The sequence below is a fragment of the Stomoxys calcitrans genome, chromosome 1, assembly GCF_963082655.1.
Source record: "Stomoxys calcitrans chromosome 1, idStoCalc2.1, whole genome shotgun sequence".
Lineage (NCBI taxonomy): Eukaryota > Metazoa > Arthropoda > Insecta > Diptera > Muscidae > Stomoxys > Stomoxys calcitrans.
The window spans coordinates 141543431-141558526 of NC_081552.1; the positions used below are offsets into that span (position 1 = coordinate 141543431).

At 42.0% G+C, this 15096-nt stretch overlaps 1 protein-coding gene and 1 long non-coding RNA gene across 3 annotated transcripts; one reads left to right on the forward strand and one right to left on the reverse strand.

The window, feature by feature from the left end:
• Window positions 1-751: 751 nt before the first annotated feature.
• Window positions 752-14591, forward strand: LOC106092996 (hsp90 co-chaperone Cdc37). Its single transcript, XM_013259965.2, has 4 exons — window positions 752-803; window positions 854-964; window positions 1036-1899; window positions 14040-14591. The coding sequence occupies exons 2-4, from the start codon at window positions 932-934 to the stop codon at window positions 14292-14294; spliced, it is 1152 nt and encodes a 383-aa protein (XP_013115419.2). The 5' UTR covers window positions 752-803; window positions 854-931; the 3' UTR covers window positions 14295-14591.
• LOC106092997 (uncharacterized) lies at window positions 11389-12041 on the reverse strand. Of its 2 annotated transcripts, XR_001222276.2 has the most exons (3): window positions 11904-12041; window positions 11611-11782; window positions 11389-11513 (listed from the first exon to the last, which is right to left on the reverse strand). It is a non-coding gene; the product is annotated as an uncharacterized LOC106092997 (long non-coding RNA). The 2 variants fall into 2 exon arrangements; XR_001222275.2 differs by having other exon boundaries at window positions 11389-11782.
• Window positions 14592-15096: the final 505 nt, after the last annotated feature.

The following is a 15096-nucleotide window of genomic DNA, read 5'->3' on the forward strand; positions in this document are numbered from 1 at the left end:
CCCACGCGAACAGCTGTTAACTGCTGGCCGGGTTTGACAGTATTAAGATGTCAGATTTTTGTTTGCATTCTCTCTGTTGTTATCTTCTTTCTTGCATGTTCCCCGCTCATGCACGCACATTTATATACACACACACACACAAATTTGTTTGCGTATATTGGCAAAACGACGCTCAGCTTGGTGGCAAAATGGCATTTTGCACCATATGATTTACGGTTGTTGTAAAATGAGACCACCTTTAATTGTTTCACCATGTAAACAAACTAAAATGATGCCGGCGATAGTTTCAAGTGTTGCCACTACAATGTTTTTTTTCAATTTTCCTCACTATAAACAGAGTACTACTTTTTCACCAATTTTCAGCCAACATTTCGCTGAGGTTTTTTTTGTATGGAGTTTGACAGCATTCTGCTCGAAAAACTGAACGTAATACTCATCTTAAGTGAGAAAAATTTTTCGTTAATAACCATGCCGAGACAATTAAAGCAGATAATATACGTGGAAGAAGGCGACAACTAAGAGAATGCAAACAAAATTGTTACACCTTAATACCGTCAAACCTGGCCGGCTGTTAACAGCTGTTCGCGTGAGAACACCTTTTTAAATCCTCCCTCGTTGATCACGAATAAAAATTCCTTATTTTGGGTTATTTTCCCCCAATCCGACAACACTGCTTCTACTCTATCGACTTAAAGTCGATTTCGATTTTTTTATACAAAAAGTCGATTTATCGATTAGTCGACTTTTGGATTCCCATCAGGTATTTGCAATAGGTTGAGGTTTTTATTCCAGTAAATTCTAAAGTAAATAACATTTGCAGTGCGAAAATTCTGATATTAACAAAAAATTAAAGCTTTTTTTCGCTCAAGACGCTGACAGTTAAGCAAATTCGAAGACATTAAACAATCACTGATTTGTGACAGGCCAAAATATGGTAGACTACAGTAAATGGAAAAATATTGAGGCAAGATTTATAAAAACCGGCCATTGGATGAAATTGGAAATGTTTTAATTGTCATATTGGTACTTCCTTAGATATCTGATGATGAAGATGATACCCACCCAAATATTGATACTCCGTCACTATTTCGTTGGCGCCATCAGGCAAGAGTTGAACGTATGGCTGAGTTGGAACTAGAAAAGGATGAATTAAAAAAATCGAAACAGTCGTGGCATGCTCGTATAATAGATTGCAAAGAGCGGATGAAAAAAAATGAGGCAAAAGACGACGGAGTTGAGCAAGAGTTGGAAAAGCTTGAAAAAGAAGGCAAAGAATTAGATCGCAAAGAAGAGGAACTGATGAAAAAGGAGAAAAAAATGCCATGGAATGTTGACACAATCAGCAAACCTGGCTTCGAAAAGACTGTCTTAAATAAGAAGCCGGAGCGTAAACAAGATGAGAATCTTTCAGAGGAGCAAAGAGAATTAAATATGAAAAATTTTGTAAAAGAAAATGAGAAGTTGTGCAAACAGTATGGCATGCTGCGAAAGTATGACGACTCAAAACGCTTTTTGACACAGCATCCTCATCTGGTGTGTGATGAGACTGCCAATTATTTGGTTATATGGTCCATTAACTTGGAAATGGAAGAGAAGCACGAACTGATGGCGCATGTGGCTCATCAATGCATATGCATGCAGTACATGCTGGTGTTGGCCAAACAATTAGATGTAGATCCACGAGCATGTATTGGATCGTTCTTCTCAAAAATACAAAATTGTGTGCCAGAATATCGGCAACAATTCGAAACCGATATTGAAGATTTTAAGGAACGCATCAAAAAAAGAGCTCAAGAAAAGATAAAGGAAGCTTTGGCAGAAGCCGAAGAAGAGGAACGAAAGGCACGTTTGGGGCCAGGTGGACTGGACCCACTGGAAGTATTCGACACTCTGCCGGAGGTAGGTTATTTCAATATTTTACATTTTGAAACATTTTGATTGTATTAAAAATAGTACAAATATTTTCTGATTTCATCGGGCCCTTCAGCTTTAGACAACATACTCACCAACAAAAGCAAAATATGCAATGGGCGATGTATGTTTTTATATCTACCATCATTGGAAGCGGAGTATACTAATTTTGTAACTCCAATTGCAACTTCGGAATCCGCTTCTTTTACCCTTTAAGTATATGTTATTTATGCCCATCTTTGTTAATTTGCCTGACTACTAGAGATGGCAATTCGAATTAATCATGCTTACATCGAAAACTTACTATTATGGCCGATTGTTTAGAGTAGTTGTTGGGCAAGTGTGTTTTGTTGTAATAGTTGGATATCTTCATTTGGTAGAAATATATGAGGTGAAGTAATTATCTTTCTTGCTGCGCTACAAGAGGAAAATACTCTTAAGAGCATAGTTTCAACCTAAAGGTATTCTTTTTGACATTATCCTTCTGGTGAGTGAAGTAGGTGGTACCAGCCGAAATCGCGATCTAGGAAACCAGTCAAAAAGTATTAGGTTAGGTTGAAAAGGAGGTGAGAATATTATTCCGCCCTATGCCACTATGGACATACACCTAAGCCAGTAATAGACTTGTTGTGCTCTCTAATTTCTTAAAAGTAAACTCGTGGTGGTGGTGGTGGTGGTTGTTGTTGTTGTAGCAGTGTTTTGTACACTGAGGCGGCTGCCCTTTCCGATGAAGGACTCTATTGGGTCAATCCGGAACGTACAACCAGCTGCCTTGCGATTGAATCATGGTGTTCACCCATAGGGGTGGCGATAAATGCCTCGCTATGGCCACATTCTGTCCTTTAGCTTATGTCCTTAAGCATATGGTTTATCCAGTCTCCAAGGACCCGGTCCACCCGATACTGGTCTAAGGATTGGATCAGTGTGTCGTTCCGCACATTGTTAAAAGCCCCTCGACAAGTTTGACATTTGATTCTTAAGTAGAATTTCCGGACATCATTCTGACTCCTGTACATCTCAATTCGTACTCACGTCTTTCCATTTCCCTTTTCTTTCTGTGGAATAGATGTTTCTCCTCTCTTCTTTTCTCCCGATACCTCTCCTTCATCTGGCGCATTGTTACTGACTGCAGGGTTGCTCTGTATGCCGCATTCTTGATTTCAGTAGCATTTGACACTACCATGGGTTTTTTAGGCGAGGCTTCTGGTATCCGTGTTCGGATGCACCTACAGGATCTTGACCACATGAGAATGTGGTTACAAAAACATCGAACGATATCTTGTGGATGCAAAATTTTCCGACTGCTGGACTAAAGATATTTTCCTTCCCTATCTTCGATCATATTCTCTCCTAAGCGCTCGTAGAAAATATCCTTGGTCTGCTTGTCTTCGGGGTATAAGCACAAATAAGGCTTATCCCTTTCAGACCTGAAAAATAACCCATCGATTTGTGCGAAAATTTTCAAGTGTTTTTTTTTTGTCCCATAACACATTTGTATAACTTAGGTTTTCGGCTTTTATATGTAAACAAATATTTGGAGTATTTATGACATATTAAAGTTAGATAACACGATCGTGTACGGTGGTCTGAATGGTTATGTTGAAATATTTGGCTTTTATATGGATTGGGGCTAGTCTCTCATCCATCGGAGTAAAGCTGGAGACAATGTGTTTCAGTGTCCGACTAACCTCAAATCCACAGCTAAATTTATGTCTTGTGTCATGACAGCTATAGTATAGTTCGTTGTTGTTGTTGTTGTAGCAGTTTATTGTGTTCTATCTTTCGCCTGCTTGATTCTGTTGAGTGTCAAGACCCAGGAACTCCGCGGGTGCGTCCACAGGGATCTGGGTCTGAGTCGAGTGGGTCTGGCCGGGCAGTTAAACAGGTGACGTGTATCGTGCGGTCCCTGGTTACAATCGGGACATACATCTTGCACGTCGGCATCAATCCTAGTTCTGTGGGAATTGAGGCGGCTGCATCTGCCGGAACGTAATTGCGCCAGAACTACTCTGGTTTGCCGGGGGAGGTCGATTTCTTCGGGTGCAATGGGTGGCGGTCGTTCTCCAAGGACTACATTCACCCGGTAGCCAATTAGCGCGTCCGCTACCGTGTCTGCATGAATGCTTTTCAGACCCGCTTGATATGCCGCTTGATCTAGGCTAGATCTACCTTAAGGCTTCTGGGCGGTGGGTATCTATCCACAAGATGATGATTTGGATGATTTCTGCGATAACAGCCCAAAAGGTATTGCTTAGACAGCATGTAGTTATGTCTTCGCACTGGTAGGATCTTTGTCTCCTGATGGAGGTGGTCCACAGCCCGTCGCAGTTCGGAGGGCGGCATTCTGACAGATCTGAATATTATTCCACTGCGTGTCACAAAGTTGACGTGACCACACTGGCGCTGCATAACTTACCACAGACCGGCCAATTGCTTTGTACGTGGTCAACAAGGTTTCTTTGTCTGCACCCCAAGTGCTGCCAGCGAGTGACTTGAGGACCTTGTTTCTACTTTTGACTTTATTGCAGATTGCTGTAGCATGTGGGGAGAAAGTGTAGGAGCTGTCAAATGTGACGCCAAGTATTTTGGGACACTTGATGGTCGGAATCATTTCTCCATCGACCATCACAGTCAGCTCAGTATTCACCTCACGCGTATTTGTAGTGAACAGTGTGGCTGAAGATTTGGTGGCGGATATCTTCAGATTTCTTGCAGCGAAATATGAGGCAAGCTCGTTGAGGTAGACGTTCAACCTATCGCAGATGTCATCAATGGGTGGGGGGGCCTGATGCCATGATAGTACAATCGTCCGCATATGATACGATCTCTATGCCGTCTGGAGGGGGTGGGATGGAGGATATGTAGAGGTTAAACAGAGCCGGAGATATCACCCCACCTTGGGGATCTCCCTGTTTCACTCTACGGTGTTTCGACTTCTTATCCCTAAATTCCACAAATGACTGGCGGCCACACAGATAATTTGCGACCCAACGTTTCAGGCCTGGCTGGAGGGACGTGCTGGCGATGTCCTCAAATAATTTGGCATGGCTGACCGTGTCGAATGCCTTCGATAGGCCCAGTGCCACGAGGACCGTCCTCTCACATGGCCTGGGTTGATTGAAGCCACGGCAGATGTGTGTGGTGATGGCATGCAAAGCTGTTGTTGTGCTGTGCAGTCTCCGAAATCCATGTTGATGCTCGGCGAATGGAAATTCTCCTACGAGGCTTGGGAGGAGTAATGCCTCAAGCGTCTTTGCCACTGGTGAGAAAAGGGAGATCGGTCTGTACGACTCCCCCAAACTCGGGTCTTTTCCAGGCTTCAGTAGCGGGATCACTCTGCCCATTTTCCAGACATCGGGAACTATAAGAGTGTTCAATGACAGGTTAAGGACAGTGGTAAGGTACTCAACTCCAGGTGAATCCAGATTCTTCAGCATCAATGTAGAGATTCCGTTGGGGCCCAACGCCTTGGAAGATTTGGCGCCACGGATGACATTCGTAACTTCGCCCACGGTAAATTGTGATGGCTGTTCATCGGCTCGGAGACCACGAAGTATAGTTCGTCACCGTTTGGTGTTGTTGTAACGCCATTCCCGGTCCATCGCACTTCCTGTAAGGCGGTAATATGACAATTTTACTAGCTTTGATCCATTCGTGGTACATGATCTTCCAGATGGCAATACTAGGGTTCCATGAATCCAAGACTGTGCCGCTGGTAACAGTGCATCGCACTCGACCTCAAGGTCGCCTCGATGATTCCGCGATGGTTCGAGCTGCTCCCATCCTCAATCCATTCTCCCATCGCTTTAAGTATCATAGCCGCAGTGGCTGCCTCACAATTAACCTGTATGTAAATGTAAATCTCCATAAATAATATACGTGATAATCTAAATAATATTGTGTGGTAATCTATCTAGCCTTGAAAACAGTTCAACAGTCAGCCGAAATATTGTAAATAATTTAAACAAAAAATTTCTTCTCTCATATAGGATGTGTACTAGTAGTCGTCAGTTTAAGGATTTTGCCTTTTTCAATCCATCCTCCTTCCGGGTAAGAATGTTCATTTTAATTGAAATATAGTTTTTACCGATTTCTTGAAATTTTCAACGGAATCGGAAATTTTCAATCCAAACATTGGAAAATTTGTTTGGAATGACATGTTGCTAGAGTCGGCATGTAGTATTTTGGTAAAGAAAATATTAATTAAAAGAAAATTTCTGATGTACTTGTTTTAAAACATTGGTTTTATATTATGAACTCACATACTTAACACAAAAACCAGGGAAAACAAAAATCATAAGATCGACCGAGTCAAAAATTGAATGGTATATTCAACTAAGATTTGACGTGGGCCGTATTAGGAAAGGATGTAGAAATGTCAATACTGCCCAATAATCCAAACTTCAGGAAATCGGTTAAAGATAAGCCATTTATAAGGCCAAGAAGTTCAATCGAGAGGTAGATCTGTATAGAAGGTATATAAAAATAAAGTCCGATATGGATCATATTCGACGAGAATATAGAGGGTATCATCTCCTCTCTATATCTCTCTACAACGCATTGGTTCAAATCGAAATCGGGCACAAAAATTGCCTTTTATTTGCTCAAAACCTTAAACTGTGAGATCGATCTATGTGCCAGCTTTATTAAAATATGTTACGATAATAGACCACAGGTTAGGTTAGGTTAGGTTTTAGTGGCAGTCTGCCATTACACTCGCTTAGTCCGTTTTCGTCCATTGTGATACCACAGAAACAGAAGTCGGAAGATGCCTTCTAGAATGAGAACCTAAAGGGGAAATCCTTCTGACTGCCAGTGCGGTACACACACACATAAAGTGTTCTATAGTCTCTTCCTCTTCGATGTCCTCATAGCTTCTGCAAAAGTCGGCAGTGACGCGCGGTCTAAACCCCCAACTTTTTCCAATGGCTGCCTTGCAGGTGTATGGGGCAAAAGTTGCCCCACTTGTCCTTTCCAAAATTAGATTTGAAGTTTAATTTTGTGTCCAGCAAAACACACAGGTATTTTGCGATTTCCCTATATGGAACATTCTCTCTTCTCAAGGAGACGGGTGCCTCTGTAGGTAACTTGTATCTCCTGCTGAAAAGAACTACTTCTGTCTTGCACGGATTTACGCCTAGATCACTTTCTGTAGCCCACTTCGTAGAGCTTTATAAAGTATATCTCTTAGAGTACTGGGAAACTTCCCAACCCCAATAGCCGCGTTGTTGTTGTTGTTGTTGTTGTAGCTACATGTCTATATGTGGAGGTGGCGATCCTCGTCTAGCTCCCAATGGGAGCTGGCACACTATATTTTCAATAGTATTAATAATAAATATCAATAGTATTGATACTATCGTTAATTTCCCATTACCTATATTTCAAACGAAAATGAGAAGTTAAAACCTGGAGATCGATTAATATAGACGCAATATCAATGCACAGACCAAATAAAACCAAGTTTAATTAAGTCAGTTAGAAGTTATGAGAGAACTCATTGTACAAAATGTTAGTCTAATCGGATGAAATTTGCGCCCTCTATAGGCGCAACTTTGGGGATAGTATCTCTCGGAAAAATATCAATCGATATTCAGTCAAAAAATTAAATATCGATAGTGCCATCGATATTTTGCCAGCTCTAGCTCACATCGTTGAGCAAGCTCGTTCCGGTCCAAAGGACCGATCGCCGTAGAAATATGAAGGTCATTGGTTATTTAAAGGCGCCAATAACTGGCCTCATATCGAGCATCATAGGCAGTCAGTATTTGTGTAAGAGCCGGTGCCACCCGGCCTCTCACTAAGACTCTGTGATTGCCCACGACTGCAATTGCAGATACTCCGTATGGAGCATTTCACAATCCGCAACCTGTGGACGCGCCCAATAACTCGCAGCTAAGCTTCTCGTGACAACAATGAACACCACACAGATCGGAGCCCAAAATTCCAGCTTGTGTTGTGCTCATAGTTATCCCGTGCCTGAGCAATGGCTCCCTTACAGGCAATAGCCGTATCATCAGCATACGCGACCACTTTTGCATGCCATTACCGCACACGTTTGCCTTGGCTTCAATTAGCCTAGGCCAGGTGATAGTACGGTCCTCGTGGCACTGGACCTGTCGACACGGTCAGCTATGCCAAATTATTTGAGGACATCGTCAACACATTCCTCCAGCCAGTCCTGAAACGCTGGGTCGCAAATTATCTGTGTGGTCGCCAGTCATTTGTAGAATTTATGGATAAGAAGTCAAAGCACCGTAGAGTGAAACAGGGAGTTGCCTAAGGTGGGGTGATATCTCCGGTACTGTTTAACCTCTGCCTATCTATTCTCCATTCCACCCTCTCCAGACGACATAGAGATCGTATCATATGCGGACGATTGTACGATCATGGCAACAGGCCACCCACCCAATACGAATATCAATTGTCGTAAAATACTTGGCGTTACATTTGATGACAGCTCTTACACATTCTCCCCACATGCCACAGCAATTTTCGATAAAGTCAAAAGTTGAAACAAGATCCTCAAGTCACTTGCCGGCAGCACTTGGGGTGCAGACAAAGAAACCTTGTTGAAACCTTACAAAGCAATTGACCGGTCTGTGATAAGTTATGCAGGGCCAGTGTGGTCTCGTCAGCTCTGTAAGAATTTGTCAGTTCTCATGTGGACCACCTACATTCATGCAGACACGGTAGCAGATGCGGTAAATAGCAACCGGGTGAATGTCGTCCTTGGAAGACGACCGCCTCCAGTTGCACCTGAAAAAATTGACCTCCCCTGCAAACCAGAGCAGTTCCTGCTCAATTACGTTCCGGCAGATTCAGCCGCCTCAATTCCTACAGAGCAATTCCTATGTAGCCGACTAGGCTACATAGGGCTGTTTCAGTGGATTTGCCTTTATTCTATGCATGCTGTTGCCGTGACAGGCGATCTCCAGCGATCTTTGCCCTAAGATATGTTTCTATCAACCTCTTAAGAGTCTTCAGCATAAAGGATGGCAGACTAATCGGACAAAAATCGTTCGCCTTCGTGTGGTATGGTTTTCCTGCTTTCGGAATGAAAATTACCTTTGTGTCCCTCCATCCCACAGGTATATGCTGATACAAGCAGAGTACCAGGCTATCCGACACAGCTTGCAATTCAACCGGTGATACATCATCAGGATCTGGCGACTTAAAGAAGTCGAAGCTTTTTATCGCCCAAAAGATTTTCGGCTCAGATACAACTTCCCCAATAACCTCCGACGAATGCATACTAGTGACAACCTCTTCTGGCGCCACGTTGTCTGTTGGAGAACTTCCCGGGAAACGTTCTCTGACTTCTAAATATATCCCACCGTAATAGGTCTCGAGGACGGAATCTTCATTAGTCTAGAGGCTTCAGAAGTATCCTTCACGGTGTTGCAGAATTCTACTCAGCATTTGTTCTGAGCCTTTCTCAGCTCACCCTTATATTTTTTTAGCTCAGCTTTATAGATATCCCAATCGTGTGCTCTTGTGGCTTTCGCCCTGTTGAAGATTTTTCTGCAGTCCTTCCATCAGGAGGACCTTTAGTGCCGGCAAAGCGGCCTTATAATGGTGGAAATTTATCTGCAGAAACCGGACCATAGTCAGAATTTAGAACTTCCACCATTGTTGCGATAGCCTCGTCTTCTGATTCCGCCAGGAGTTCATCCTCACAAGATTCGTTAGATCTTCACTAGCTGCTGCTGTTGAAGTACTTTTTAAGTTCCGTCCTTCCCCTCTGGCGTACAGTTTGATCCCGGTCCATCAGGATGACCCCCCCTCACAGGGCTTGTTTCGATCGTGTCGGGGGGATTTTCAGTCTCCTGCAAACCGCCAGACTTTAGCGATGTGATCGATAGTTCGTCAGGCAAGTGTTCAACAACAGTCGTCTCCTGATTCCCAAAACCCACCGCTTCTATAGACCTTTAGTTTCAACTTGTTGAATCCGTAGGATACTACTCCTTCAGACTTGTTGAGGTCTGCGAGACAGAAGGAGTTTAGTACGATTACTGCATGTCTCCGGTCACCATCAGCCTCATCCAATCTTCCAGTCGGTGGTTGAAAGATTGGGATAACATTCTCTTAGTCTTCCAAGTATGGATTCATAATCTAAGGGAATCATTGGTATCCAAGCGTGCGTCATTGGTCGAGAAGGAGTATCTTCCTTCTTAACTAAATCCAGTGCCCAGATCTCACCAATCTTGTTTAGGGCGCAACGATACATTCAATTGAGCGTTGATCCCTGAAGGCAAATAGTCTGTATCGGCCCAGATACCAGCCTGCATCGTCACAAACTGGAGGAGTCCCAGGAAATTCCGCAAGAACATCGAAGTAAACTGATGAAAGTCCATTGACTATCCTACTCCAATTATTCCTGGGTATACAGCCCTGCTCTAGTGGAGCCTGGAGTAGCCGCTCCACCAGACGAGGCTAGTGGAGCCTGGAGTAGCCGCTCCACCAGACGAGGTCTCAGTAGCAGGCAACATGCTACGGCCTGATACCACCACCGCAACTGTTGGGTCTTTGGAGTCCATTCTAAACCTACTCCCGGACTCTAGATCTGCCGCTCCACTGGAAACAGACGCAGATCATGAACCGCCTAATGGATAACACTATCGTAGCTATCCTTTAGTGACTTTCAATTTTTCTCCAAAAAAAAAATAATGACCTATTACGCGTTGTGGAGCGAAATACCCAAACGTCCGCTTCACTCAACGGTTCAATCAAATTATAGACCATTCTCGAACATATTGTGTAAAAAATATTCATTTTGTTCGCTGTATAAAGATGTAGTACGTCAATGGGCCTCTATAATCGAGGCTGCGGCGTTATTATATCAACTAAGGGACTTTTTTCTGGATTTTCTCGCTAGGATTCGAACTCGGAAATTGAGATTCATAGGCGGACAAGTAATTTCTGTGCCAACGGAGGCTTCTAAGTAGTACATATTATTATTTCGTCCATATGCAGGACAATTTCGATGATATGCTACAACCATGGCAACTGGTTGTACGTACCGGATTGGCCCGATAGAGTCTTTCATCGGCAAGGGCTGCCGCCTCAGTGTACAACACACAACATGGGATAGCTATGAGCACCAGACAGGCTGGAACATTGCGGTCCGATCTGTGGGGTGTTCATCGCTGTCACGAGAAGATTAGCTACGAGCTACCGGGCAGTCGCGGACAATCAGCGGCATCGAGCGGAGAATCTCAGTGAGAGGCCGGGCGGCACCGGCTCTTGCACAAATAATGAGTGCCTATAATGCTCGATATGGCAAGGCGGGTTATTGGCGCCTTTAAATAACCAATGGACACCCTGTTCCCGCGGCAATCGGTCTTTTGAACCGGAACGAGCTTGCTCATCTACAATACTACACAATTTCAACTACATCGGACAATATATTGATATATCTTCCACAGAAGAAACATTTTCCCCCCGACACTCAAATGCCGACTAAAAGATACAAAAAAATATTTTTTAAAATAATTTTTATGAATAAAATGTTCTTTGAATTGTCCTGTAAAGCAATAAGTGAATGTTAAACAGAATCAAATTTTCTGGAGAGTATCAGCACCAACATTACAATCAAATAAACGCTGAATATGTAAGACCGATGTATCCAACAAATATAGACAAAGAAAAAAATCGTATTTTTAACGTTTAACGCCCAGGAGTCACACAATTAGTACCCACCAACACCTGATAAACAGCAATATTACAAATTTATACCGCAAACGCAGGACCCTCTCTGTGCAACATATTCTCCAATACTGCTGCTGCTTATCAGAGCAGATATCTCAAAACATCCAAGCGAAGACAATATCAACAGAGTTTGTAACTTCATATCCCAATTGAACGTGATTATCTAGGATTGTACAATAATAGCAATTAAATATTTAGCTGACGGCCTGAGAAGCCAATGCAATTTTTTTTCTTCCTACTTATCTTATATTTTACTATAAGTTAAGTATAATTTAGATACTTACCAAGGCGTGGTGCGGCCACCAGCGAATTGCTACAACAAAGCATCTTTTTCGGATGCTTTGTTGTAGCAATTCAGATTGTCAAGCAAGAAAAAACAAATTTTAAAAATGTACAAAACTCCCATAGCTCTTGATACTTGCTTTAATTGGTTATGACAGAACATTAGCCCCATTTTTGTTTTTGTTTTTTTTTTTTGTTAAGAACAGGCACCTTGGCACCTGTTGATGGACTCCCTCTCACTAAAGGCAAATTTCTAACATAATCTGTAATGTCAGCTCAAATATTTTTGTTTACAAGGAGAGCCGAGGATGTTAATGACGTTAGGTTAGGTTGAAAAGAGGATGCGGGTGTTAATCCGTCCCATGCCACTAAGTACTAATAAAAAGTAACCTCGAAAAAGAATATTTAAGTTAGGAATTCCGTGCTACTTACAAAATCCTTAATTGTTTTCCGTGCCCCTAAGTTGGTTCATGTCTGGTATGTGCCCCATCTAAGTGCCGGTATCTGTTAGACGCGAAAGCCGGGCAATGACAAAGGAAATGCTCCAACGTCTTATCATCTTCCCTGCATGCCCTACGCATGCTATCACTTGCCGCACCGATTTTACATAAGTGCTCGTTTATTTGATGTTTAATGACTATTTGTTTACACTCCACTATAGGACGGGGGTATACTAATTCGTCATTCCGTTTGTAACGCCTCGAAATATTCGTCTGAGACCCCATAAAGTATATATATTCTTGATCGTCATGACATTTTAAGTAAATCTAGCCATGTCCGTCCGTCTGTCGTATATACGCCAACTTTCGCAGGAGTAAATCTAGCTCCGGATTGACCCGATGGAGTTCTTCATCGGCAAGGGCTGCCGCCTCAGTGTATACCACACTGCTACAACACAATCAGTGTAGGTCGGTTGGGATTGTAAATTGGCCATATCGGTCCCTGTTTTGATATAGCTGCCATATAAACCGATTCTTGATCTTGACTTTTTGAGTCGCTACAGGGCGCAATTCTTATCTGATTTGGCTGAAATTTTGCATGAAGTATTTTGAAGTATTTGTCATCCAACAATTGTGATAAGTATGGTCGAAATCTGTCTTTAACCTGATATAGCTGCCATATAAACCGATCTCCCGATTAGACTTCTTGAGCCACTAGAGGGCGCAATTTTCATCCGATTTGGTTGAAATTTTGCATTAGGTGTTTTGTTTTGGCTTCCAACAACTGTCCTAAGTATAGTTCAAGTCGGTCTATAACCTGATATAACTGCCTTATAAACCTATCTTGGATCTTGATTTCTTAAGCCACTATTGGGGCAATTCTCATCCGATTTGGCTAAAATTGTGCATGAAGTGTTTTGTTATGACTTTCAAAAACTATGCTAAGTATGGTTCAAATCGGTACTTAAAATGATATAGCTGCCAAATTAACCGATCTGGGATCTTGCCTTCTTATGCCTCTAGAGGGCGCATCTATAGCTTGATAAAGCTCCCATATAAACCGATCTCCCGATTGTGCTTCTTGAGCCTGTACAAGGCGCAATTCTTATCCGAATGGAGTGAACTATTACTCAATGACTTCTACTATGGTCTTCAACATTCAATTCATGTATGGTGCGAATCGGACTATAACTTGATATAGCTCCAATAGCATAACCATTTTTATCTATTATCTTTGTTTGCCTAAAAAGAGATACCGCACAAAAACTCGACAAATGCGATCCATGGCGGAGGGCATATGAGATTCGGCCCGGCCGAACTTAGCACGCTCTTACTTGTTTTTAATATAAAGTTTTACATATTTTTAGTTATTTGAGTTTAAAAAACAAAAAATGCCGATTATTGGTGCATGCCGAACTTATGAGCATTTACCCTGCATAAATACAAAAAAAAGTCCGACAAATTTTATCACTTTGCATAAGGCTTTAAAATAATCTGGGCTTAGGAGTTTAGCGCGGTTCAGAATCGGGACAAGCGTGCTCAACTCCGAACCAAATTCCAACTTCGGCTCAATAGTTCGACTTCGACTCCAGCCTCAAAAATCCGAATATGGTCGACTCCGCAGCCCTGCATATGACACGTGTGAATACCATTCTAATACCATACATAAAGTAAATTTTTTGTTTTGTGTCGTTTTAGGAGTTAAAAGCTTGTTTCGAAAGCCGAGATACTGAACTTTTACAGAAAACTATAGCTGAGATGCCAGTGGAGGAAGCCAAACATCACATGAAGCGTTGTGTGGATTCGGGACTGTGGGTTCCCAATGCAGCAGATGCCAATGAAGATAATGCTAAAAGCAAATCAACAGAAATAGATTCACCAACAGAATCGCCAAAAGAGAAGGAAGACAAGGAACCTATTTACACGGGCGTAAGTTTAGACGACTTAGATTGATTTGTATAATTGAAATTCAACTTCAGTGGAAACATGAGAAGCAGAATCATAGCCATAAAAAATGTATCCATCTATCAATCAAAGACAATTTCTTATGCCCCTTTGTTACTTCTTGGTGCATCCTCCGCAACAGTCTCACTCCTCCTGATAATACATGATATAAGTCATAATATAACTGTGTATTGTACATTAAAAACAAAAACTGTTAATAGTTTCAAGGGTCATCATAAATTATAACTTTTCTTCAAAATCATTATTATCACTAATAAATATGCCTTCATCTTTGTTAATCACCTATGATAATGTATCTTTATTTAAATCACGCAAATGTTCGGACCTTTCTTTGTCGCTGCAAGAAAAAAATTTAATACTAGGGTCTTAATAAGTGTTGCCGATTTGGGTAGGTTCCTACCAAAATTGGTAGCTTTTATTCTCTTGGTAGGTTGGTAGGCTGACCTCAATTTTTGGTAGGTTCTTCCAACACATAAATACCAAGTTAATTACTGAAAAAACGCCGGGGGTAACTCAAAATTAATTCACTTTTTCTCGTTTTGTGTATTCGTTATGAGTGCAGAATAAAACTATGGATGTCGAGGGTCCAAATACTATTACAAGGGGTCTCATTGCTTCCTAAGTAAGTTCTGATACTGACTATAAGTGGTACAGGTATTAAGGAAGCTCTTACAAATCTCGTAGGTAGGAAATTCCGTTTTTGTGCATTCTCTGCATTCAATCGGAAAACAAGGCTATGAGGCAGCTACATACAAATATGGTCAGATCTGATCTATACTCAGATCTTGAA